Genomic DNA, 26,954 nt, shown 5'->3' on the forward strand with positions numbered 1-26,954 from the left:
TCTGCGCCCATCCGCACCTGGACTGGGCCCAGGGCCACCCCCCTGGCCTGACTTTCTCAGAGTGTAAAGTAATAACATACTCAGGTCGTGAACTTAAAACACTTCCGCCCTGCAATTACCTGCCCTCCTGTGGAGCTAGATATCTCCCCAAACGCCCCACCACCGCCTGTCCCAATTGTGATTTTATTTTACTCAGCCCAACTCAACAGTCCTCCAAGTACACCCTTCCTTTAGCACCCATGAAACTATTACTGCGGCACCTGTGAACGCTCGCTCATTAGCCAAACATAAGTACGAGATACAAAACTTTATTTCAGAACATGATCTTGATGTTCTGTTTATAACCGATGCTTGGACAGATCCATCATCAAGACCTGACCTCACGACCGCCACTCCTGAGGGTTATACAGCTGTACGACAAGACAGACCCATCAAGAAAGGTGGCGAGCTAGCAATAATTTATCGCAACAAATTTTCAATTAAAATTGACAATATATCTCTTCAGACTTGCGAAGCAATGAGCTTCTCTATTTTGCTTACCCCCACCCAAATCTTTAAAGGCATTTTATTGTATCGGCCCCCAGGATCTCGGACTGCTTTTCTTACCTCAATGAACAAATTGCTTGAACCCTTGGCTACTGAGCCCACTCTCACTATTTTAGGTGACTTCAGCTTTCATCTTGAAAATCTCACTGATAACTATACAACTACACTACTTTCAGATTTAGAAGCACTGGGTCTCTCACAGTGAATATCTGACCCTACACATATAGCTGGACATATGTTAGATGGCCTTTTTTCCAATTCTCAAACAATCTCTTTAAAGAATATTCTTCCCCTGGTATGGACAGACAATCATGCTATCATATTCAATATTATTATTAACAGAAAACCAATATCTAGTACTTCTCCAAATCCCCATATACCCACCAAAGCTTGGAAGAGTACAGACCCCAAGCTTCTTAATGCACATCTAATTCTGACCCAACCAGAAGCCTGCTCAGATCCTGATTAAGCAGCATCAAACTACTCTAATTGGTTGAATAATGCATTTGATTTGCTGGTGCCAAAAAAGACATTTTCGAAATATTGTTGCTCCCCATAGGCCCCCTGGTTTTCTGAAACCCTGAGGGCAAAGAAGAAAGTGTGCAGAAACTGTGAAAGGCAGTGGCATAAAAATTAAAACACTCAAGAGAAAATGTGCTATTAAGAGTCACTCAATAAATATAAACTGATGATTTCTCAGGAGAAAAGTAAATACTACATCGCTCAGATTGAGACTGCCCGAAACTCCAGTAAACAGCTGTATCAGGTAGTTGCTAAATTATCTGGACAAGTCTCAAACTGTAATCCAGCTCCCTCTCAGGCACTATGCAACTCCCTTGCAGATTATGTCTTTGAAAAGGTTAACGACATGTACACCAATTTCTCATCTCAAATGCAAAGGGATAACCAGCCTTTGAATCTGGAACCCTCTGAATGCGCTCACTCTTTAGCAGAATTCGAGAGTACTACACCTGAGCAGATCTCAAACTTAATCGCTAATATTAAATCAGGCTCTGCCACTGACCCTTGTCCCCCATCAGTACTAGCTGACTTAGTCGCACCAACATTGTCTAACATCTGTAATGCAATGTTTTCGTCTGGCAAATACCCCAAGATGTGGAAAAAAACATTATTAAACCTTTACTGAAAAAACCTAATCTAGACCTGAACAAACCAAAGATTTATAGACCAATAGCTAGTCTTCCCTACCCGGCCAAAATTTTTGAGAAAGTTATTAACACCCAGCTCTCCAAATATATCGAAGATCACCAACTTTTGGATGATACTCAGTTTGGCTTCAGTAAAGGCCACAGCACAGAAACAGCGCTAATTAAAGCAGCAGAGGACATAAGAATCATCCTCGATCAGGAAGGAACAGCTGTCCTTATACTGCTAGATATTTCAGCAGCTTTTGACACGGTCGATCACACCATCTTGATCGACCGTGTCTCACACAGGGGGATTCAACAGACAGCCAGAGCCTTACCGTCTTCCTTTCTTACTGCCAGTACTCAATCGGTAAACATCGGCCCCTTCAATTCATCTCAATTGGTCCTCCTGTGTGGTGTCCCTCAAGGATCATTCTTAAGTCTGACACTCTTCAATATCTATGTGTCGCACTTAGCTAAAGTCATCAAATCACACAGGATGGGCCTTACATCTTATGCCCATGATACCCAATTGGTGCTCTCTGTACACAATTATGGCGACATAGTAGCAGCTATATTTCAGAAGGGCATGCTCGCCATCAGTAGCTGGATGACCACAAACTGTCTCAAATTGAACTCTGAGTAAACAGAGGTAATGTTACTCGGAAAATTACTGCCAATGTGGTCTCCCAATTGCTGTCCTTCCTCGCAGGGTCCTCCACCAGTTCCAGTTACTAAGCTCAGAAACCTGGGCATCATATTTGATGAAAGGCTGTCTTTTGTAACCCACGCCAATGCCGTGATATCATCTCCATTCCACAAGCTGCGAATGATAACAAAAAGTACTGCCATTCTTACCCCTAAATGCGGGGAAAACATTAGTTAGCACTCTAGTAATGTCTATGATTTACTACTGTAATGGTCTTCTTATGAATGCTCGAAACAAAGTAATTCGCAGACTTCAGCATGTTCAAAACTCCACAGCCAGAATGCTATCCGGAACTCCAAAACTAAAATCCATTTCTCACATTATTCAACATTATCGCTGGATTCTTGTGAGAAACCACATAAAGTTTAAGGCTATATGCATTGCCTATAAGATCTTGCAAATCTGGACCTCTCTTCTTCAACAAAGCTTTAGAAGCTTATGCTCCCTCTAGAGCCCTCCGTTCCTCTACAGGATATCTTCTCATGGTCCCCCACACAAGAACTGTTTCTTGGGGTGCTAGGCGTTTTACCGTGGCCACGGCAAAACTCTGGAACACCCTTCCAGCTGAGATTAGATCCAGTCAGCCTCTATTGGTCTTTAGAAGAAAGACAAAAACCTGGTTGTTCAATCAGTAAGCTCCCTGCTATATGGCACATGTCCACTGTCCTCAGCGCCGAGACAACCACAGGTATTTGTACGCTTTATAAATCTTAAAAATAAAATAAATAAAAGCATCAGACCAATGCAGAAACATAGAGCAAATTGTATTAAATACATTGACACCAAAACAACACAAATCCAATAAGTAGAACAAGGGTTATGAGGTTTTTAAAATTTAAGGTTAAAAAATAGTACCAAAAAGAGTGGACCAGGGTAAGTTTAAGGCAGACTGTGATGGAGTGTGGGTTAGATACAAAGAATTCGTTTCTCCTGATCACAAAGTTACCTTCTTAGTTTAAAACGTTTATATAGTGGGAAAGTCTTCAGATCGGAGCTAGGCAGTCAACTGTATCTGAGACAGGACGTGGCGACAATGAGATGCTGCTGTATGAGGCCTCAGAGTCGATCTTAGGCTGCTTGGCATCAGGTTTGGGGAATTAGTCAACAAAGGTTGTTTGTGTTGCTTGGCTGTTGCTTGGCATAGAGCGTGGAGGAGCTGCATACTGGGAGCTACTTGGCATAAAAGGTCAGGTTTGATGCTCGGCATGTCTGGTGAAGCTTTCTTTTATGCAGGGGGAGTACAACCTGGCCACAGCTAAGGGTCCAGGACATTGGGGACAGTATTTGGGGGTCATGACTCACATCCACAGTAGCCAGCAGAGAGATCCAGATCAGGTCTAGTTGGTCTGGTCAGATGGGAAGTAGGAAAGCAAAAACCAACATAAGGTTAGGCGAGTCCGCAGTAAGGCCAAGCCTCAAAGTGAGAATGCAATAACCAATTGCCAATACTGCAATTCACTCAGATCCACCTTAGATCTAAGTGAATTGCAGCATTGGCAATGGGAAGTAGGAAAGGGCATCTTGAAGCTTGTTCTATCCTTGTAGGTCAAAAAGGAAGTCAGCATTCTGAGCCTTGGAGTCTCTTCTGCGGTCCTGGGTAGAGTCATCCCAGGTCTTCAGGAACCAAGGCAGTCCTCTTCTGAACCTACCTCAGACCCAGCATCATTCTGAGGAAGGTACTGTGGGTGCCATATTTATGTCTAGTGCCAGCCAGTGGGTGGGGGAAACTCATAGCTACCCCCTAATCACTGGGGTAAAGGTTCCAGAGGGTGATCCTATTCACTTTTGCAGCACATCATGTGTGTTTTACTGCAAATAATCCCAAGTTGTCTTCTCTGCTCAAAACCAACATTTCAGAACCATTTTCCCCCTGTGGAGAGCTCCTATTCCCACCCTTGAGGTGTGGCCAGGGAAATAAGCAATACCTCCTCTGTGGTCACTCAAATCCAGTTATGGGACAGCTCCTTTCCCACTGGGCCTGCTGCCTGACTGGCTTGGTGGGCAAAGAAAAGGCACAGGCACAGGTTTTAGCTTCATCTGATTGTGAATAATTAGGCCCCTTTGGAGTTAATTGCTGGTGAAATTAAAATATACCATGCTGAGTGCATGCAGCTCTTTGATGACAGTTCATAGGTCACTGCTCTATATTAGGATTGTGCTTATAAATTGCAAATAACAAAAGGATCACTGTGACAAAAGAAGCAACCAACTGAGCTACACACATATAATACTGTTCTGTGATCTGCATGGTACACTTCTTTTCAGCAGGCATTTTAACCCTCTATGCTAATGTATGATAAGTCAAATCTGCTTCTAGACAAATCTCTGATCTCTCTACAGCAGGAACATTAATCCCCAGAGTTGTCTTGACATTTTTATTGTTGCCTGAAAACTTCTAGTCACACAAGGAATGCTGCAGCAGGTGATTTCAAGCCCATGTTATTTTTAAACAGAAAGCCCCCACACCCTTCGAGTTCATCCCCAAATGTGGCGGTCACAGGAAGGTAAACTAAAATATAATAAAGCATAGTAGAGTAAAAATTAGTTGCAGGTAATCAACCCTCACACACAAACGATGGCGGAGTCGCACGCACCACGACCCAAGATGGCCACCGACTAGCAGAGTTCTGCACTGCACCAAGCATCAATTTCCCGATTTTGGCGCTCTCAATGCTGTTTTCGGCATTGCTTTGATGTATTACTGAAGCGGAATACCATTGCTGTGGGATGCTGCAACCTGGAAATACGTCTGTTTCTCTTCAGGTGACTCTTTGGGGCTTTGCGACCACCAATTTGTTTTTCTCCCCTGCATGGTTTTACCTCAATTTGACACTAATATGCTCCCTGGACTGCAATTTTTCTTCTATATATTTCTCACAATTTTTTGTGATCATTCTTGAACAGTATCCTTATATCAGAAGGTATCACTAAATACTTCAACATTAGACTTTGCTTTTAAACTTTGTATCAAATATTCCTTTTTCCTGCTCTACATACTGTCTCTTCATCATTGGCAGCGCTGTTCTTAGGTAGGAGCAATAAATTGCTTCATTCTTCCAAAAAGCTTAACTCTAGCGACACAGTACTTTCTTCTACTTTGACGACAACTATTAATACTTCTTCTCATTCTTCTGAGGAATTTCCTCTAACGATGTTCTCAAGTTCTTCCGTTTTTTCGACCATGGCGTCCAAAACCCAATCACCATAGTCTACTGTCAAACGACTCAAACAGGATCTTTCCTCTCCTCCTAAATCTGCCTCTGCTGTTTCGCTGGATATCCTTCCGGAGGAAATTCGAACCCTCAGACCATTTATTGGGGATACTAACTCTTGTTTGTAAGCAATGGACGATAAATGGTCAGATATGGATTCTCGCCTTACTGTGGTGGAACAACAAATCAGTGACATGCAGAATTCGTCCTCCAGAATTTCATGTTTGGAGCAGGAGGTCCTGCAACTAAGAAGAGCTTCTGAAGATCTTTAAAATAGAAATTTTCACCTATATGGCCTTCCTGAGGGTCTAGCGGGTGATGACCCAGTATGGTGCTTCACCTCTTTACTTCCACAGCTTTTGGATCTTCCTGCTACTACCAATTTCAATATCCAACAAATCCACTTTTATCCTCCTCTTCTGTTCCATCAAAACCTCGTGGAGTAATCCTCCTATTTCTGCAATTCACTGATCTTCTTCACGTTCTCAAAGCAGCTAAAGCCATTAAGCAATTAAAGTGGCTGGTCACCAAACTCTTTATCTCTCAGGAATCAGGATATTTCCTATCTCACCACCATAATACGCAAAGAATTCCTGGATCTTTGCCCCGCTCTTCGGTCTTTGGGTGCTCGATATGGCCTATTCCACCCATGCTTGTTTAAAGTCACCTTCATGAATAAAACTTGTACATTTGAGGATCCGGCTGGCCTTTGGAAATGTATCCATTCTCATTCATCTTCTTTGATGGAGATCCCTAGTCCTCCCCTGAATACTTGGCTCTATTTATATTTTTGGAATCTTCACTTAGTGATGCATGTTATTTAGTTTCATTGTACATTGTTTATCTAACCTTTTGGTTCCTATTACAGGGCCTTTGGACTCCTTACTGTTCTTGCCTCGCCTCCCACCCCTGAGTATGTTTCCTTGATGTTCTTGTGTGGTGCTTTGCCCTCTGTTGGCTGTGTCGTCCCTGTTTTCCGTTGCCGCCTCTCACCTTCACCTTGTTTCCCCCTATACAGGTATGTATCACTGTATTCTTTTTGACTTGTACTGTCTCTTCTTCCTCTTATTTTTTTCCTTTTTCCTCTTTATTCTTTAGTTTCTTTTTTCTTTTTCTTTCAAATAAATGTTCGTCATCTCTCTTCTCTGTAGTTCTTCCTTATTCTTCAACACTATTGCAGTTCTTTCATCTTCCTCGCCTTTTCCTTTTGATTTTCTTACTTAAAACTTTCAATGTTGAACTTATTGCTCTTTATAGATTGTTAACATTCTATATTCAGAGTAATTTCTTGGAATGTGAAAGGTCTCATTAATCCAATCAAAAGACAGATAATATTATCACATCTCGCCTCCTGCAACCCGATCTGTTTTTTTTTTACAAGAAACTCAACTCACAGAACGAGTTAACATTTAAAAAAGTTTGGTTTGGTTCCGTTTTAGTTTCTCCCACCTCATAAAGAAAAAATGGTGTTATAATTTTGTCACAAAAAATTGAAATGTAAGGTTGTATCACAGGAGACAGCTACAGAGGGGAGATGGTTGTTAGCTAAAGTTCTTAATTATAACATTTCTTTGACTGTATTTAATGTTTATGGCCCTACTCAACCAGATTGCTTATTTGGTCCTATGGTTGCACAAAAATGTATTCAGTTTAGAGATGATCTCTTCATTCTAGGAGGTGATTGCAATCAAGTTGTCAATCTTGTATAGACCGCCAGTCCCAGGTACACTTCATTCCTCATAAATCTCATAAATGATTTCTTGATTTTGTATCCCAAATACACCTTGTAGATGCTTGAAGACTTTCTCACCCTGATGCTATTGACTTTTAATTTTTTTCTCCTCCTCACAATTCTTTATCTCGTCTAGACAATATCTTTCTTTCTTAATCTTTATCTCAATCTCTTATCTCTTTTTCTTTTAAACCTCTCACCATTTCTGATCACGCTCTTATTGTTCCTGACTTTGATTTGCTCCCTCCTCACCCTGAGTCCTCCCGTTGGCGTTTTAATAATTTCCTATAGCTTGATCCTCTTTTATCATCCTCTTTAACTTCCTCCGCTGAAGAATTTTTTGAACTGAACAATGCCCATTCTACCCTTCCCCATATAATATGGGATTAATTTAAAGCCACTGCTAGGGGTTTTTATTATAGCCTTTGTCTACAACAAAAGAAACGTTTTCTTCAACAACACAAAGATGCACTAGCAAATATTAAAGCACTTGAACACAAATTTTACACCTCTTCATCAGAATCTATTAAACACGATCTCATCCGCACCAAACTGATATAATTTCCATGGATAATGCATCATCCATACTTCTCCAAAGTAGTGCTAAATATTATGGAGGACGTAATAAACCCGGCAAACTTTTGGCTAATTTCCTTAAATCCCAGTAGGATGGTACTTAAATTGATTCTATTTACTCCTCAGATGGGAATCTTGTTCATAAAGATCCAGACATTATTAATGAATTTAAGTAATTTTATCAAGAATTGTACACCCCAGAATCCCCTCCTTCTAATCTTCTAATTCTCTCTTATCTCAATAATATTCCTGCCCCCTCTACTGGCCATCCTAATTTTTCTACACTTGAAATAGATCAATCCCTTAAAGAAATTTCCAATGCCTTAACAGTTCTAAAGAATAGCAAAACACCCAGACCAGATGGCTTTTCAGTCAATCTTTATTTAAATTTTTCTAACTTATTACTCCCCAAACTTTTAGATCTTTTTCATTCTTTTTTCCTTTCTGGTCAGACCTACAGTACTTTCCAAGAATCTACGATCTGTTTGATACATAAAGCAGGCCGAGATCCCATGTTTTGTAAAAATTATCGTCGCCTATCCTTGGTTACTGTAGATTACCAAATATTTGCAAAATGACTTGCTCTATGTTTAGAACCCCTTATGCTTCATTTGGTTGGTAAGCAACAGTGTGGATTTCTCAAGGGTAGATTAACTTTGGATAACTCCCATCTCTTTCTTAATGTCTTAAATAAGATTCCTTCTCTATCCACCTCCCTAGCAGCAATTTCCGTTGATGCTGAAAAAAGCTTTTGATATGGTAAATTGGTCCTTTTTATTTGAATCTTTGAATGAAGTGGCATGGCTTTGGGCCCAAGATAATTTCTCTTATATCCTTATTATATTCTGCCCGTAAAGCCTCAGTGCTAGTTAATGGTTGTATATCTTCCTACTTTCCTTCACAACGTGGTGTCCATCAAGGCTGTCCTTGTTCCCCTCTTTTATTTATCCTAACCCTTGAACCCTTTTTATCATAAATCCATAATAATGATTCTATACCTGAATTTTCATATGGTGATCACCATTTAAATGTTTTTGCATATGCAGATGACATTTTTACTTTTTATATCCAACCCTGATGTATCTATCACTCGCTTAATGCATAAATTCTCTTCATTTTCCCTAGGTTCTGGTTACAAGATTAATTCAGATAAAACATAAATTCTGTCTCCCACGAAACTATATACTCAACACTCCTTTTTTTCCATTGGATTCTCTTGTAACATATGTAAAATTAAATACTTAGGAATTTGGTTCTCTAATTCCATTTCTTCTTTGGTTAAATTGAATATGGTTGCGGCCTTATCTCATATTGATAAAATATTTTCATCCTGCAGTTCCCTCTTTCTTTCTTGGTGCGGTCGATTAGACTCAGTCAAGATGATGATCACTCCCATTTTACTTCTTACTTTATCTATGCTTCCTATTCATATCCCTTCTTCTTATTTTAAGAAAATTGACTCTAGCCTTTCCAAAGTTCTTTGAAAAAATGGAAAAATAAAAAAGATAGAATATTTGTATCTCTTCTTCAGAAGACAAAATCTAATGGGGGTGTTAATTTCCCTGACTTTCATACTTATCATAAAGCCTTTTGTTTCCGCCAAACCTCCAAGTGGCATCTCTCTGATCCCTCCCCTTTCACAACAGCCAAATCTCCTCATTCCTCCATCCCCTTGTTTAGACATACTTGTTCATTATTGAAACCATTGACTCAACCAAAGATTGTTTCCAATGAATCTTTTTTATGTTTACCACTATGGCATAATTCCGTCATTACTATTAACAATAGAACAATTTTTGGGAATTCCTGGGGACAAAAAAGTAATAACTTGGGTTAATGATGGTTTGACTCCATACTCTTTTCCTTATTTCCAGTCCAAATTTGACTCTCCTCGCTCCTTGTTGCAGAAATGTTCTACTTTAATGGCAGTAATTCTTGACACCTTCTATTCTCTTCCTTCAACTTTCTCTTCCTTAGGAGAAACCCCTCTTCTTAAGATTCTGATTACTCTTCCTAAGGCATCCTTGATTTATTAAACACATCGTATCTCCTAATCCGGATCGCCCTAGGAGTAAAGTAGGACTTGCCTGGGAATTAGATCTGGGATGTGAATGGAGCATCAATTTCTTGGAAAAATTCTTATCTCGTTCTCAAAAAATTTCTAAATCTGCCTCTGTCACTCAATCTATGTTCTTTCAGTGTCATAGGCTTTACTTCTCCCCTACTTCTATAGCTACTTTCTCATAATCTACGGACACAAATTGTTGGACTTGGTGCTCCTCCAAAGCTAACATCATGCACCTACTTTTTCTTTGTCCTCCTGTCATTTGTTTTTGGAGAAAAATGTGGTCCCATATTTCTCACATTTTTCACATTCACATTCCCTTTTCTAATCTCATCCTTTTCTTTGGAAGCTTACTAGACTCTTTAAAGTTACCTAATCATGTACCTGGTCTTTTCGACCTTATGTTGGCTTTAGCTTTTCAACAAATATCACTTAATTGGAAAAATCTGAAAAAACTTTCCGTTCAGCACAGAATAATTTATACCATTTTCATCGACTAGATATTGCTTTTGCCTCCTCTTGTAAATCAATGATTAATAGAGATCTATTTTGGATGCCACATACTTCATATTTAGATAAAAATGTAATGGTAAAATAATCTTGTTTACATTCTGAATAGTGTAAAGCACCGGAATTGTCTTTTTCTCTGTTCTATCATCTCTCTAATCACTTGTTGGTATATTGTATTTTCTAGTTTCTAATAAGATTACTTTTCACATTAATTAGAAGTTCAACGTTATATATATTTCTCAGTTGTAGGAAAATTATCTTTTTCCCCTCTTCCCCCCTTCTTTTTCCACTTTATTACCTCTAAAATATAAATACCTTTCTTTTTCCTTTTATTGCTAGCTATACTCTGTATTCCATTTATTATGTCTTTGGTTTGTATTTAGCTTGTATTTTGTATCTCCTGATATTACTTAATAAATAAAAAAAAACCTTACGCACAAGCAGCAAATGTTGTATCTACTCTTAGCCTCCTTCCCTTCAGGATGATTAAGCGAGGTGAGGTTGCAATAACGCCAAAGCGCATTGACTTGTGCAGAGCCACACATGCCTGACAAAATTACTATTGACAATTCAAGACTGCAGCCCATGAGAAAACACAATTCTGGTAGCAAAAACAGGTACCAGTGGTCAGGGGCGGCTCCTCTGTAATGGCGGAGGTGCGTTGCCCCACTCGTCAGTCAAAGAAAAATAAAATGATAAAACAGAATTTTATTTTTCTGTGACTGTCTTACACATGTGTGTAGTGTGAAGGGCAGGCTGTGAGGAGTGGTGGGCACTTAGTAGTGTGTATGTATGTTTGGCCGTCTATCCTGAGCCCGCCAAACAAACATGCTCATTTCTATTTCTCCAACCTGGCTGCATTCACAGCTAGGTTGGAGAAATGCCTAGGCTCCCAAGGACTGTGTGAATGGCAGAGCAGGCTACTGAGACCAATCCAGAGCAGAGCAGTGCCGGGATTGGGTATGGAGCCTGCTTTACCAGATACAGCTGGAAAAGCTCCTAAGGACGTCGGAGGCAACCGCTGTGGAAGCAGTAGCAGAAGAAAAGGTGAGTTTTTCATTTAATAATTCCCCCTCTTGCCCCCTCCCGACCCAGTCCGTCCACCCCACACTTTCCATTTATGGTGGCCGCTACTGCCAGTGGTGCTAACCTGCAAATGAGACAAAAGGGGGAGGGTAACAGAGGGATACATGGATAAGTGATTAACTGGCCAGACTGGAGAGGGAGCAACTGGTGAGCCAGTGAGAATGGGGTTTCACATTGGGGAAGTAAGTGTGTGCAAACACACTACAATAAGAGGGTCTATTTTTAGAATATCTGTGTCCACGAGATGCCTTGGGCCAATACCAATACTGATTTACAGCCCTCGTGGCCAATTCCCTGGGCCAGATGAGATCAATATATGCAAGGAATGTCCTAAAGTGCCTTTTAGTATGAATATGTTGTAAGTTATGTGGTGGCAATAGATCTCGCCAGACAGATAAAGCTGTCTGTAGACAACATCTAAAAAGTAACTGGTGCTGCATGGGTCTGTAAGTAGCCTTGGTGGGACCAGGGAAACCCATGGATGGCATTCCACATCTGTGTTGCTTATTACTAAGCTTACTTATATGCATTAAATATGTTGATTTCTTTACTGTATCCCAGAACTGTAAACTTTAAACTCACCTTGGTTCAGAGCTAATGCTGGTGCATAAATGACGACTCCCGTGTACAGAATCTGAAAAGCAAATTAAAAGGTAAAGCTTGGATGAAAAATTACCATTTTCTCAGATTTTTATATTTAAATTATACTGAATTCAACTTTAGCTGGACATGTCATATTAATATTAGAAGCTGTAAACGGTTAATCTAGATTACCTAAAAGAAACATATGTTGAGGCGAAAGGAGACATGCTCTCTATCTAATAATATGGGTAAGATACCGTCCGCATCTTTTTTATATAATGCATCTCCTTCTAGATAGTAACCACTAAAGCAAGCCTGCCAGGGTTGTCTTTGAATTTTCTTAGAAAAACGGAGGAAAATCCCACTTCTTAAAAGTGTTTCTATATTAACCCTTCTATGGGTAACACCTTTAAAGCCTGCTCGCTATTTCAAACGTTTTTCACTTGCATTAGCACTATTTCGTTTTCACTAAAGTTCAAAACAATCATTCGAGGCATATTGTGTGTCTCACTATCTGCTATTACACATTATTTGCACTATACTGCTGTTTTTGCACATTGGTTCAAACTTCATAATTTGCTGCTAGCTTTGGTAGGCCCATCCACCCCGTCTTCTTGATGTTATACAGTGTAATTATATGTATATTGGATGATATCGTGTATTTACTTGTTTTAAAAAAAATGTTTATTGTATTATCTATTTGGTGGTGATGAACTGTGCTTTTATGGATATAAAGATTAAATATATTTATTAATAAAGAATTATTATTAAATAATAAAGATTATTGGACTTGACTTGACTTGTATTCAGTATGTTGATATTGTTTACTGAGATTAAAACCTTGGCAGTTATACCACACGTAGATTATCTATTTTTTTTATGGAGTTTATAGTGTCAAATTGGCTCTCATCAGCGGTCTCATATCTACATTACCTGCTACTTTGTGCCCTGTGAGGTAGGATTTCGTCCCCCAGTGGGGTTTGAGGGGCCTCAGGACACAATATCTCGGCCTCCAGCCTCCTGCAGTGCAAGTGCCTGCATCCGCAGTTCACTGCCGGCATTACTTGCCACTAGGGCCGGCTCAAGTTCTGGCGGCGCCCGGTGCCACAATCATTTGTGGCAGTCCCCATACACCATGACCGCCTTTTTGGATTCGATCACTGCCACTGGGAAAAAGTGCCCCTCATCTCTCCACTCATAAGCTATTACTAAACACAGTGCCCCCTTCCATAGGTCTGTGCCCCGTGCGGCCCCACCGGTCGCACTGCTCTAAAGCCGGCCCTGCCTGCTACTTTGCTCGTGCTGGGGGGGACTTCGTCCCCTAGCATGCTTAGAGACTGGAAGGGGGCTCAGGACACAACATCTCTTGACATCCAGACTCCTGCAGTGCGGGACCCGCCGGGGCGTGAACTCACAATAGGGAAATTAGGGTTAGAGGTGGTGCCCTGGTTACAGCTTTAGGAGCAGCTTCCAATTTGCCATCACAAGAGGGTGGAATCGTGGATCTTTTGGCCCGCCTTAAAAGTCTAACTGAAAATAACCATCCAAACTGGATCCTCTTCCTGTGATTTATCTTATTCCCGCTTCCTGCTCTTAAATAATTGTTTTAGCCAATGTATCTAGTTTGCCGACAGATTCATCTGAAGCAACATGCGCTCTCAAGAAAAAAGTAATCAATTGGCTTCACAATAATGTAAGCCGCCAGTGGGAATTCCATATTTAGATCCTCTTTGTGCAGCGGTGTTGGGTATTGGACACTTGGAGAGGAAATTTTCTGGTAATACCATAGTTATTAACATTTGTTACCTCCTGGTCGCAGGTGAAGTCCTGGCGATAAGCAGAGCTGGTATGGTTAAATCAAGTCTGATCAGGATTTTGCCACTGGGATTCTTTTATAAACATTTAGCGCCAGCAATTCCCGGGAACAAGTGGACTCAACCCTCTAATCGATTCCTTAACAGGCTGCAACCTCATTTCTACCCACCACTCCAAAAACAGACTTACAGTCCTTTCAGGCTTGGACGATACTGACTGACATTTCGGAGGGCAGAATGATTGTGCTTCTGATGTTGGTGTTTGTAGAGCCAATTCCCATCTGACTCACAGCCATGTAAGTTGTGCGGCCACCCCCCTGCTGCTGTTAATCCAGGGTTCCTTGCATTAAGATGATGGTCCAGGGTTCCTTGCATTAAGATGATGGTCCAGTAAGATTGTGTACTGAATCTTCTGGGGGCAATCCTATAATAGCAGCAGAGCAAGGGTTAATAATGTTTGTGCCCCTGCAGGACAATACTTTGATGAGTGAGAACGATTGTTCCTGTGTGGGGTTACCCAATTATAATTGTAGTTATCTATTCCCCTGTGGAGGAGTGTGGCTCAATGGTTAGAGCGGCAGACCCTGATGCAGAGTTCTGGGCCGGGACCAGGGTTCAATTCCCACCTCGGCGGGTCTTGGGCTCATACTTCCTCGGACCTGATTTCTCGCCTCGGGGCCTATTCTAATCATGGGTCCCACGCTGCAACTCTGGGCAGTAGCTTGCTTAACCTCCACACTGGCCCCAACAGCGCTGTGGATGCCTGGCTTCACCCTGGGGGTGCCCAGGAGTGGACACTTCACAGGGAAAGCCAGGAGGGGTTCCACAGCGGTATGAGTAATAGCGCCAGGAAACTGCTTGGTGACAGTGCGCTCTACAAATACCTTGACATTTGACATTAAGCCAAGGTGGATTTGCTGGCTTACAACCTTCTAAACTTACTTGTGAAGTAACAAAGATTGGCTAGATTGGCACCCCCATGGATGGTAAATTCCTTAGTTGGAATGTTGCTGCTTGGCTTTGAAACTACATATTAAGGGTTTGCAGTCCATTATTATTGAGTATCATATTGTGCCTATGTAGGAAAGGTGGGCAGTGAATGAGATTGCATTTGATGAGCTCATGAGTTTTGACTTTCCTGCTTCTTCTTTCCCAATAGGTCATACAAAAGGGGTCTTGACTGCCTGGTTTAAAGTCAACATTGGATGTACAATGTTCTCCCTGTGCACAGAAATGAATTGGGTGCAAGCCTTCAAACTTTAATTGGGAAGCAAATTTGGGATCTAGATGGTGAATTTTTATAATAATTATTTCTCAATGAAGGGCATTTTGAAGATTCAGGGATTGTTCTCTTGGATAGGCTCTATAGCCGAGAAAGAGTCACAAACAAGAAGATCTTATACCTTCTTTTGGCTAGTGATTTTAACACCAAGCTGGGAAGGCTAAAGCAAACTATGTCTTCTTTATAGCCATTAAGTTTTGATCCTATCATAGAGGTAGTAGACATCGATGATTTGGAAGCTAGGGGATGTCATTTTTACACATTTTGGTGACCTTTGTTCTAGAAAGTGTGGTCTCCAACCCCATAACATCAGCGATTTCAATATTCATTGGGAGGAGATGTGGGGCAGTGATTGATTATGCCTTCACATCTCAGAATTTACAATACCGTTGACTACGGGGAGGTGAGGTACTTGCAAAATTTATAGTGATCATAACCCCTAGTAGTTTTCAAATAACAATCTCTACGAAGCTGCAGCATGCCATTGTAAGGTGTCGCCAGGCACCAACCACTAAAGATGCTGGTCTGGCACTCTGCTGACCTGAAACTTGTATTGAACCAGGTAGGCAGCAGTTGCATGGATCTGATAAAGTCCGGTTTCCCGGATGCCCAAATCCCTAATGTTGTTTTCAGCAGCTTTGTTTAACTTATGTCCCATATAAAAGACACGCTGACCAAACCCGTGGGGTGGTCTCCCCCCATGGTAAGTCATGGTTCGACAAAGACTGCAGAGCGGCTAATGAGAGCCCTAAAGCAAACCGTCTTAAGGTTCAGGGAGTAATTTTGGCTTGTAGGAAGGCATACTCCCCAGCACTGAAAAAAAGGAAGTATTCACTGAAGGATGAGAAAACAGAGCCTGTTGTGGTCGCATGTCAAAATACAGATTCCCAGGCATTTTAGAAGGCCATCTTGGCAGGTGTAGCCCCCGGGCCTTTCTCAGAGAAAGATACTTATCACATTATTTCTGAAGCTTGAATAGAAAAATTCTCTGGCGCTTATGTGTATAATGCTGTAAACAGTGGCGTAGCTATGGGGGGCGGGCAGTCCACCCCAGGCGGCATGGTTTTTGGGGGTGGCAAAGGCTAGCAAGACGTGTCTGTCGACTACCACCATCCTGAGAACAAGTTGGTGGTCAGCCGCCCAACAAACCCCCAGAGCAAGTCATCAAGTCGTCCGTCGACCTTCATGCTCTTACCTGTAACAGGAGGAAAAACCTAGGGTCGCCCCGGGTGGCAGTAGATCTAGCTATGTCACTGGCTGTGATATCAGAAGGGAGGCAGGCAGAATTCTTATTACATATGAGTCTCTCCGTTACTGAATAAGAATTGCTCTAAGTCATTCATAATCGCCCCTCAAATAAGGCTAGGGCCCGGAAAGGATTCCCTTGGATATATTTAAAAAGGGTATTGTTCTCCTGTTCTCACTATAGTTTTTAACTCAGCATGCTGCCTGGGGGTCCTACCTTCTTGGCATACACCTGTAGTTGTACCCATTTTTAAAAAGGGGAATGCTCATGGACTTACCTCCTGATGTCGCTACTTGATTACATCTCTAAAATAATCGGCAGGGCTCCATTCCTGCCTAAGCAAACACTATATTCTTTCTCAGGTGCAATATGTTTTTAGTAAGGGTCTTGGGACAATCAAACAGTGTCTCAATTTGCATCTCCTTTTGGCCAAATATAAATATGCAAAGGGCACCTTCCCTCATCTTGCACTTATTGCCCCATTAAGTGCCTTCATTTGACTCAATGGATACAAACTATGGGATGCTCTTACGTCCACTGACCTTGAGACAGACCTGGTTTCCCTTTTAAAAATCCTACACCAGGCTCTTTCAGCCTTAGTTAGATTTGAGGATAATGGGGAGTGCCTCCGTCCTTTAATGTTAATCTCTGAGAACGCGAAGGGGGTGTACCTGACCCATTCAATTTTTACTCTTTATTAAAGAATTGGAAAGAACCTTGATGTCTGTTGGGGCAGACATACCACGTGTTGACAAAAAAGCAGTGCTTGCCTTACTATATGCGGATGAAGAGTTACTCTTGGCCAGGATGGCAAATGGTCTTATGAAGTTGTCTAGCCTTGTGGAGTTCATGAAGGGGCTTGATCAGAAAACCAACTTCTCGAAAACATTTACAAAGGTGTGTGGCCCTAGAAATACTAAACCTTGCGCATTACGTATAGGAGGCAAAAACCTGAACAGTGTGAGTAGTTTTTCATGTCTTTGGTGGGTTTTTGATGATGCCTGTTAGTTGTTCCCTTGTCTTCAAAACATGTTGACTAATTTTTTTTGCGTGCTGTGGGAATCACTTCTTCACTCGTAGCTTGTATTTGAAAAAAAACTGTTGCACCAATTTTGGAAATTTATCAAAGGAAATGTCTTCTTACAGTTACTTACAGCATGGGGTATAGGGCAGTTAAGGCTTAGGGGCTATCCAAGTGGAAGGAAATAGATTTATATATTTATTATTGCATAACAGGTTCCTATTTGTTTAACATATTGATATGCAAGGAATTTCTGAAATGAAAACAACGGAAGTCAAAGTTGCCAATCACAATCCTCTGGAAATACTGTTGTTTGTGGGTTCTATAAGAGTATTGTGGTTGTCTCAACAGCGTGCTTTGTAGACTCCTGGGGCCTCATTTATGAAAAGTGACGCATCGCTGCGTGAAAACAGCGATGCGTCACTTTTCACTGCGCACTCCTTGCGACACCAATGATGCGTCATATTTAATGTATGACGCATCATGTCGCAAGGACTTACAGATACGTCAGTATTTCTGACGTATCTGTAAGCGCAAAAGTGACGCATTGCTGGAGTGTGTCACAAAAGTGTCGCAACTCCAGCAATGCGTCCTTTCACATGGGGAAAGCCCCATGTGAAAGGACTTGCGTTAGTCTTACGCCTGCTGTGAGGCAGGCGCAAGATTTTGACGCAACAGCATCCTAAAAGTGACGCAGTGAAATCTCATAGATTTCACTGCGTCACTATTACGGGACTTTTTGCAGGGGAACGTCCCCTCTGCATACATTATACCTGACGCAGGTATAATGTGGCGCAGGGGTTTAAAAAGTGACGCATCTACCTAGATGCGTCACTTTTTAAATATGGCGCAACAAGGCGCATATTTTACGCCGCTGGTGCGTCACAAAAAGTGACGCACCGGCGGCGCAAAACTGACGCAAGGCCTCATAAATAAGGGCCCTGCTATTTACTGCTCAGAAGTTGGAGCATTGAAAACCCTTGTAAAGGAAAAGGGCTATATTAACGTTCCAGACAGCATCTCATTAGCACTAGACCCTAGTCCAACAGGGTATCAGGGGAATTGTAATTATCTTCCCATAGAGATCATAGGAGAAGACACCATGGGTAACACTTTGACTCCGGTTGCTTCTCCTGCCTATAGCCCAGCTGATAGCCTAGTTATCCGTCCAGTGGTCTCCATTGTTTCTCCCCTTGGATATAGTCCTGGGGTTGCAAATGGAATTAAAAAGGATAACTTCTGCTATTTCATGTTTTGGAACATTTCAGGCCTAAAGTCGAATATTGTGAAACCACTGTGGACAGAGTTTGTTATTGGTTTTGACGTTTTTTTGTCTTCTAGAGACTTGGACGATAGACCCCATTCACATTGTTGTAAATGTAAATGTTTTTGTACTTGTATAATGCACAGCAACCCGCAGTGGGTTTCCCGGCGCTTGTACGAATACCGCAAGGGAACCCTTCCAGGCTTTCCCTGTGAAGTGTCCACTCCTGGGCACCCCCATGGTGCAGACCAGGCATCCCTCGCGTTGTGGAGACTAAGCAAGCTATTGCCCAGAGTTGCAGCGTGGGACCCATGATCAGAATAGGCACTGAGGCGAGAATATCCGGTCAGGGGAATTATTGAGCCCAAGACCCGTCGGGGCAGGAATCGAACCCTTGTCCCTGGCCAGAGCTCTGCATCGAGGTCTGCCTGCTCTTACCATTGAGCCACACTTCTCCACATTCATGGCTTCAAAACGTTTCATATGCCTGTTGTGAACATCTACCCAAGGGAGAGCAATGGCCCGGGGCGGGGGGGGGGGGGGGGGCTGTGCATCTATGTTTCAAATCATTTGAACTTTGGGATTATTGCAACTTTGGTTGTTAATCATTATATTCAAATAGTAGTGGCCGATGTGGACAAAATAACTGGCATTTAATAGTACATTTTTACAATAACGCGTCACCTGAAGACCTAGCAGGACTATTGAGGGCTATAATTTCCCACAAAAATGAGCTACAGGCAGCTACTTCAAAGGACTTACTCATCATTTGGGGTGGAGATTTTAACATTGCTCTATGTCAACAAGTGGATAACAGGGTTTGTGGATCCGAGTAAGATAAAGACCCAAGTTTTCCCCATATAATCATTCTATCTTGGTTGATTTTATGAACAAAATAAGGTTTACAGAGGACTTGGGGTTTGCAAATAATTTATGCAGCCTACCGATCCCTTTTAGTTTGACTTTAAATGGCCGTGGGATGTTTTCCATAATTGATTTTATTTTAATTTCAGCTAGACATGCCTCCAGAATTGTGAATATTCACACCCATGTTATTTCCTTTAGTGATCATTTTGCCCAGAGTATTGGAGTTAAGGTTGACTGTAAGTTGGTCAGTAGGAAGGTTCTTACTATCCATCCCGCTGCTGACATTGCCCTGGCTAAACAAAATGGTTATGCTTTGCGCTGGAAGAAACTTGACCCAGACTTATTTATGAGTAAGGTTATTACAAACTGTAGTGATGCTATTAACAAGTGTCTAGGAGTTGGAAACCCCCAGGAAGACATTGTGGAGGGTTTCTCTGAAATCGCAGACTTTATTAGTAATGCCCTCCATACAAAATCAAGTAAGAAACTCCAGAAAAAGATAGGATGGTTTGATTCCAGTTGTTCTAAAGCACACGCCAATATTAAACTTTCCCTCAACAGAGCTGTTTAAAGCCAGCAAGAAATAAAAGAAGCCAGAAGGGAGTATAGCCATGCTCTAAAATTGAGGAAAACATTCTTAAAGGATGAAGCATGCAATTCCTTGCGTGCAGTGTCAGAACTGAGAGATTCCTCAGCATTCTGGAACGTGATTAATGCCCCCTTTTTGGTAGATTCTGAGAGGGCAACTATGGAGATAGCGTTAACAAGGGGTGAATGGGTCTAGCATTTTTCAAAGCTCTATAACAAACCTAGCCTAGAATTAATTAGTAGCGAATTGGCAAGGGATAGGGAAGAACACCCAGATTATAAATCATCACTCGTATCTCCAATTTGATCTAAGTGAAATAAAGGAGGCGATCACGTTGAGTATGGGTGGAAAGGCTCCTGGGCCAGACGGCATACCCGTGGACCTTTTTAAACAATATATTGCATTTTGGGGACCCATATTAACACAGGTAATTAATGCGTGAAGTTTGCTTGGTTTCCTCCCAACCTCAATTTTGGTTTCTATTTTTAAAAAAGGGGACAGGCACAACCACGCAGGCTATAGGCTTATTTCGTTATGAGACTCAACTGTCCGAATAATTGAGAGAGTTCCTTTAACTACACTGCAGGACCGGGCAGATGCTCACTTAATTATTCGCGATATACAATATGGTTTTTGCAAGTGACTTGGTACGTTAGACCAATGTTTATATTTGGACCTAATAATGTTTACATTTGGCCCTAATATGGCCAAAAGGGTTAACCTTTATCTGGCATTCGTGGATTTAACCGCGGCTTTTGACAGCATCATCCACAATAAACTTTGGCTGATTTTGGAGAGAATGGGAGTCAATATCTCTCTAACTTCCTGCTAAGCTGAACGCCGAGCAGGATGGTTTGAGCCGCGTCCCAGATTCAAGGAAGTGGGCCCCCCTCCCTTCTTCACCAGTCGCTGAAAAGGAGAATAGAAGTTGTGAACTGGCGACACAACCACAGAAATTGTAAATTCTGGCGAGTAGTGGGCCATGCTCATTACCTGATCCATCACCAGTGTAGCCAGGCCTGGCACCAGGTGTAGGTTGCCACATATTGTCCTGATGAAGACTCGCAGCAGAAGCCGCAATCACCCCTCTTTGCCTTAAGTCGAGTCGAAACTTCGATGATTTCCCCACACAGACCCGTACCAATCGTTAAAATGCATTGAGTGCCTATATTAATTTACAGATTACATGTAAATTAGAGTTCATCTGTGGACAGGTCTACTTTGCCAGTGTAACCAAAATATTTAATTGTTCTCCCTTTACTCTATGATTTACACTTTCCACTACTTACCACCACCACTTTACTATCCCCCATTTCCCCTTCGGCGCTCAACCTATGTTCATTGTAAATAATTACGTGTATATTCAAAATAAATGTGGATATACGTTTTGAACTGAATTGGGCTAAAGCAATTATTTTAGTCTGTGTGCTCTGTTTAGTTTTTGAAACATACATGCATAAAGAGGTATTTAATGCATGGATTTAGCGACATATGAGTATTGGATACCAGTGTTGTTTAATCAGATACAACACACATTGTGAAATTTAATTGTTTTCTGGATTAAGCATTGGTCACAGACCATCTATGTATTCCCGCATTGTACCCAGGTCCGGTTGACTTTTGGGCTACCCCATTATCTAAAAGATAATTTCCTTTATGAGACAGGTTTACATCGGAGCTAGGGCCAGGGTTCGCTATGGGACAGGGGGTGAGTGCACCAATTCCTTCACCGTTGGAAAAGGAGTGAGGCAAGGTTGTGTCCTGGCCCCTTTCCTATTCACTCTGTATATCAACAACCTAGGAACGGTTTTGACAGATGAGTGCCAGGACCTACCATCAGTGGGGAAGCGCTCACTCTCTGCGCTGCTGTATGCAGATGAGGCAGTACGTATGGCCCTTACCCCGATCAGCATACAGAAAGTAATATCTAGCTTTGCTAATTTTATGTCTAACTTGGGCCTCACAGTTACCACCTCTAAAACATTTATTTTAAAATATGTCTCAGGGAGTAAGAATAGCCCCTTGTTCTTTTTAGAGAAGAATCGCTTGGAATATCCCAACACTTTATCCTACCTAGGGATCGCACTGGCACATGGTCCAAGGCTGTTAAGCTAAGGAAATTGTTATTCTCTAAGGCACTGGCAGTTCTGATCAACTTTAGTAAGAAACTGGCTAAATGCCCCCAGAACTACTCCAAATCTATAAAGTCAAATGTATTGCTATTGCGACCTATGGGGCGGGTATCTGGGGTTATATAGATGTGACTACTCTTCAGATGACTAAAAATAGATATTTTTAGATTTCTGCTGGCCTTCCCGGAGAGTGTTTCTACTTTTAACTGTCACATGGAACTTGGAATGCCACATATAGCGGATGTCATTAGTATCCAACCAATTCTTCTCTGGTATGGTATATGAAATTCAGAGAAGACCATTTTAAATCGATTAAAACGATTAGCGACTGTTGGGGCTTTTCATATAAGATGGCGGAAATATGTCAGAGAATTCTTGTGTAAATTAGGCCACCAGGAATACTTTGATAACCCGACCACCATGACTAATGTAAATAGGAAATTTCTTAAATATAGCTGTTTCCATCTTGTTGAAAATATTAGATTTAATCAAGAGATTACCAAAATTGCAGTGCTCGCTCACCAACACACCTTGACTACCTTTAAGATGCATCCCTATCAAAATGTTATTACCTCTGACTATTGACTATGAAAGATTCTTGCTTACACATTTTAGGATGGGCATCATTCACAGGTCACTTAGATTCCCAGCCAGACAGTTAATTAGATACACATGTGATGAGTTGTCAGCACAATCCACCATGCATGTTTTATTTTTCTTTAAATTTTACCTAATTCAGAAGAAAAGGTGGATACTTCTGGTGCTTAGATCACTTGATTTGCGACAATGTCGTCTCGGATTTATGGTCATGCAATCCCTTGGGGAAGAACTTGTAATTTTATCTGTTTCGACATTTCATTTTTAAAGTCTATCTTTTCTCGGAGAAAGATCATCTTTATGTGATAACTTGACTTGAACTGTATAACATGACTAACAGTCTTTTTACATGCTGCTGTTCACCCAGTATTTCTGGTTAATGTATTTCTTTTTAACATGTTAATTTTCAACTGTATTTGTATATGCTTTTATGATTATTTTCACAAATAGTCGAATAAAGCTTGATTTGACTTCATTTGAAAACCCATAAGGGTTTCTATAACTGTAACCTCGCCATAGACACAAAGTGAAATCCTGGAATTAGGCTCTGGGTGGAAAAACAAGAGACCTCACCACATATACAGCCCAGCCTTCAAAGAAAAAGAGTGTCTATTGAATAAAAGACATCAAATAAAGAGCAAAGAATATATTGTTGTTGTAAGCGGGAGGGGTGGCCCCCGCCCCCAGTAACCCGGAGTGAGCCCGTCAAATGTGACCCCCCCCCCTCTTGTTTCCACAGGTATCCGAGACCCCGAGTTGGAACCGAGTTGAGGAGAAGTACAGCTGTGACGAGGAGGACATGGAACACGGACCTTTTAACTGGCCATGAGCGAGTAACGAGGAGGAGGAGCCAGCCATCGCCTTAAAAGACGCCCAGCTACAGGACCAGGTGTGTCTATACACCGGAGGAGCGGTCAGAGCGGATTGGAGTGGAGGCGTGGCGTGGAGCAGAGGAACAGCGTGGAGTGGAGGAGCAGCGTGGAGTGGAGGAGAGGCGTGGAGCAGAGTAGCAGCTTGGAGCGGAGGAGAGACGGGGAGCAGAGGAGAAGACGGCGGCGTGTCCAGGGACGAGAGCGGGGTAGCAGAGGAGGAGAGGAAGGAGCGATTCGAGGAGACAACAACATCGGAGGCGAGAGCAGGAACAGAGGTTGGCGTTGCTTCGGAAGCGGGAGCGGCTGCGGAGTCGGGAGGTCCTTCGAGAGTGCGACCCATAGAGCAGGAGGAGGGGAAGTCGGGAGTCCCACCTGTGGAGAAGGAGAAGCCAGGAAGCCGACGCCTCGGGTTCCTACGGAGACCATCGGGAGTTACAGAGTCAGGAGGACAACGGATACACGCGCCGCCCAGCCACTCCCCTGGAGGGGCGTGGCTAACAGAGGTGCATGAAAGGGTTGTGGGGTGGGTGCGGCACCAGAGACGGGGAGTACCATAATCCTTAAAAGTAAAACACCGATGCACGTCCCTCACTGTCCCGATATCGACCTGAGCACTGAGTGAATCCTCACCCCCTATCCTGACACTGAAGGTTGTGCCGTCCACTGTACTTATACCTCCTCTGTTTTTGTCATCCCCTTCGGTGGAGCCTGGGCCAAGACAGATCCCAAAGAGAGAGGACGGCGGAGCCCGACAAGGCGTAGAGAGGAGGGAGTAATCAGCAAGAGTCGGCGGGAAAGAAGTCGCTCTCCTCGACGACTTCACAGCAGGCAGACCTGTACAGACAGACTGTTCAGTTCAATAAAGCCGAGTTTGAACCCTACGAAGACTCGTCTTTTGCCTATCCCCATACAGCCTCTCAAAGTGGTGGAGAATACGTCCAAACTACCCGTCTGCTTAACGAAGATGGATGAAATCCTGCAGCGACTGGCGAAGGGACAGGAAAGGCTGGAATGGGTGATTGAAAAGCAGATACAGTCGGCTGATGCCGATAGGGAAATAATGAAGGCAGCCGTAACTGCCCATGCCCTGGACCCGGTGATAGCTACAGTAGTCCCAACGTCTGGAACAGTACCACACAGCATTGGTGGGGTATCACTACAAAAATATATACCAGGAGAGGACCCTGACTCTTTTCTCCTAAATTTCGAAAGAGCTGCAAGGGCGTGTGGGTTGCCTGTAGACAAATGGCCTTTCTTTCTTGCCCCCTTGTTGGTTGGGGAAGCCCAGGCCGCCTACCAGGTGGCAAATCCCACGGGCGACACCGCAAATGCCGAAATCAAACGAATAATACTTGATCATCTGGGACTGGACACGGAGGCCTATCGGATCAGGTTTAGGAAGGAGAGCGGTGTCCCCGGTGAAACACCCAAAACCTTGTTCGTACGTGAGGTTCCGTGACGATTTGAACCCGTGTTTTCAATATTGTCGGAAATACATAATATTGGTATCAGTGAACCGCAAATGATCCATTTAGCATATCCTGGTGTTTTCGCTACGCTACGAGCAAGAGTACTCCTGTAGGGAACGCATTTCTGATCTACCCATGGCATCCATCTTAGATCATGGCAGCCATTTTGTGTTTCTTGCCCTCACATACGCAATAACCTCTGATCACTTCATTTCAATTAAGGACACGTAGCCTTAGCCGGAGATTCACCTCTCTAGTGACACGTGCACTTTAGACCAGAACACGCTGTAGCTGCATGACTCGACAAAGGCTGCCTCCTCTGCCCGAGGCCAGTCCTGCTGAACTGGTCCTCATATCCGTTGGCCTGATCACGATTAGGCGGCCGAAGCCGGTAGCCTTGCCCATTTACAACCCACAAACATCCCTTATCCTACTTTCCTATCTTCCACACCTGGCTCAGTTCCTTTCTTTCCAAATCTTTATTAGGGGGAGGTAACGAAATTTACGATGAGGCGGTCCGGCTCTTGAATGCAATATTGACAAGGGATTGTGATGAACTAGTGGGAACCCCTCTTCGTAATGTTTGGCATCAGATATTATCGACGGTTCCTGTGTAACGCCAAATATTTATTGTTTAAGACACAAAGGTTCTGGGAATGTATTACATGTAAAGAATTTGCCTCAAGCTCAAATTTTAGTATATAAGGAGCAACCCTCTTTGTACAAATCGAACAGGCTCCTAGACACTGCCCATGCGTAGTTTCTGTGACTTCTGTGTCCCTGCAGTAATAAACCTTTGGTCTTTGACGCCACCATCGAGAAGCCCGTGTTTCTGTTTATTTGTGCACCAAGACAGGTGGAACTCCAGGGTCTTCGGGTGTTGTTCCCTGACACCTCTGGACGGAACCAAAAAGTCCAGAACTCCAATTGGCGCCCATTGTGGGGCGACGTCATTCGGTACCGGTCCAAAAGCCTGAAGAGTTCGAGAAGCTTCGTGTGAAGATTCCTGAGGGAGGCGCCCCACTTCATCGATCCCGGCATATCGCAAAAGTGGCCCGACGTTCTCTTCCACGAGGGTTCCCGTTCAGGACGGCTGCAGTGGGCCGTTGCCTTGACCGTCGCCCTGTCTTGGACCCGAGGTGCAGTCCTTAGTACGGCGAAACGTGACGGGTTTCTCCTTGGTGACGTCTTCAGTGCCTCAGTTAAGTATTTAGTGGTTGCTAGCTGGTTACTTCGTGAGGGTTGTTAAAATCCTTTTTGGTTCTTGGTTTGGTTTGGTTTCGTAAGATTATCACTGGTTGTTGTTCTGGTTACGATAATCTATTTGGTTTAGTTTGGGTATCGATACATTTGTTCTCTTTTGGTAGGCCTAAGTTCTTGGTTCGAGTGCACATTCTTGTTTGTGTTGTTTGTTCTGTGTTCCGGATTGCAAAATGGTAAGTCGGAGAAATTGTATGTTGGCATGTTTTGGTTGCAACGGTGATTCACGATTGGAGGACTCATGTCTGGTTCCTCCGATTGGGACTCCTTTATATGATCTTTACTGTAAGCATGGTGTGGGTCCTATATCTTACAATGAGGTATGGGTCCGATACACTGAAAAGGATGGTGTCCTTAGTTGGCCACTGCATGGTA

The 26,954-nt window shown here is 42.7% G+C and overlaps 1 protein-coding gene across 1 annotated transcript in view; it reads right to left on the reverse strand.

The window, feature by feature from the left end:
• LOC147729176 (sodium-coupled monocarboxylate transporter 2-like) overlaps window positions 1–26,954 on the reverse strand; it is a 514,719-nt gene that overhangs the window by 264,692 nt on the left and 223,073 nt on the right. Inside the window, exon 3 of the mRNA XM_086959489.1 lies at window positions 12,167–12,218. Within this exon, the coding sequence (XP_086815615.1) occupies window positions 12,167–12,218 (52 nt within the window). The remainder of the gene's footprint in view (window positions 1–12,166; window positions 12,219–26,954) is intronic.

The sequence above is a fragment of the Lissotriton vulgaris genome, chromosome 2_2, assembly GCF_964263255.1.
Source record: "Lissotriton vulgaris chromosome 2_2, aLisVul1.2, whole genome shotgun sequence".
Classification (NCBI taxonomy): Eukaryota; Metazoa; Chordata; class Amphibia; order Caudata; family Salamandridae; genus Lissotriton; species Lissotriton vulgaris.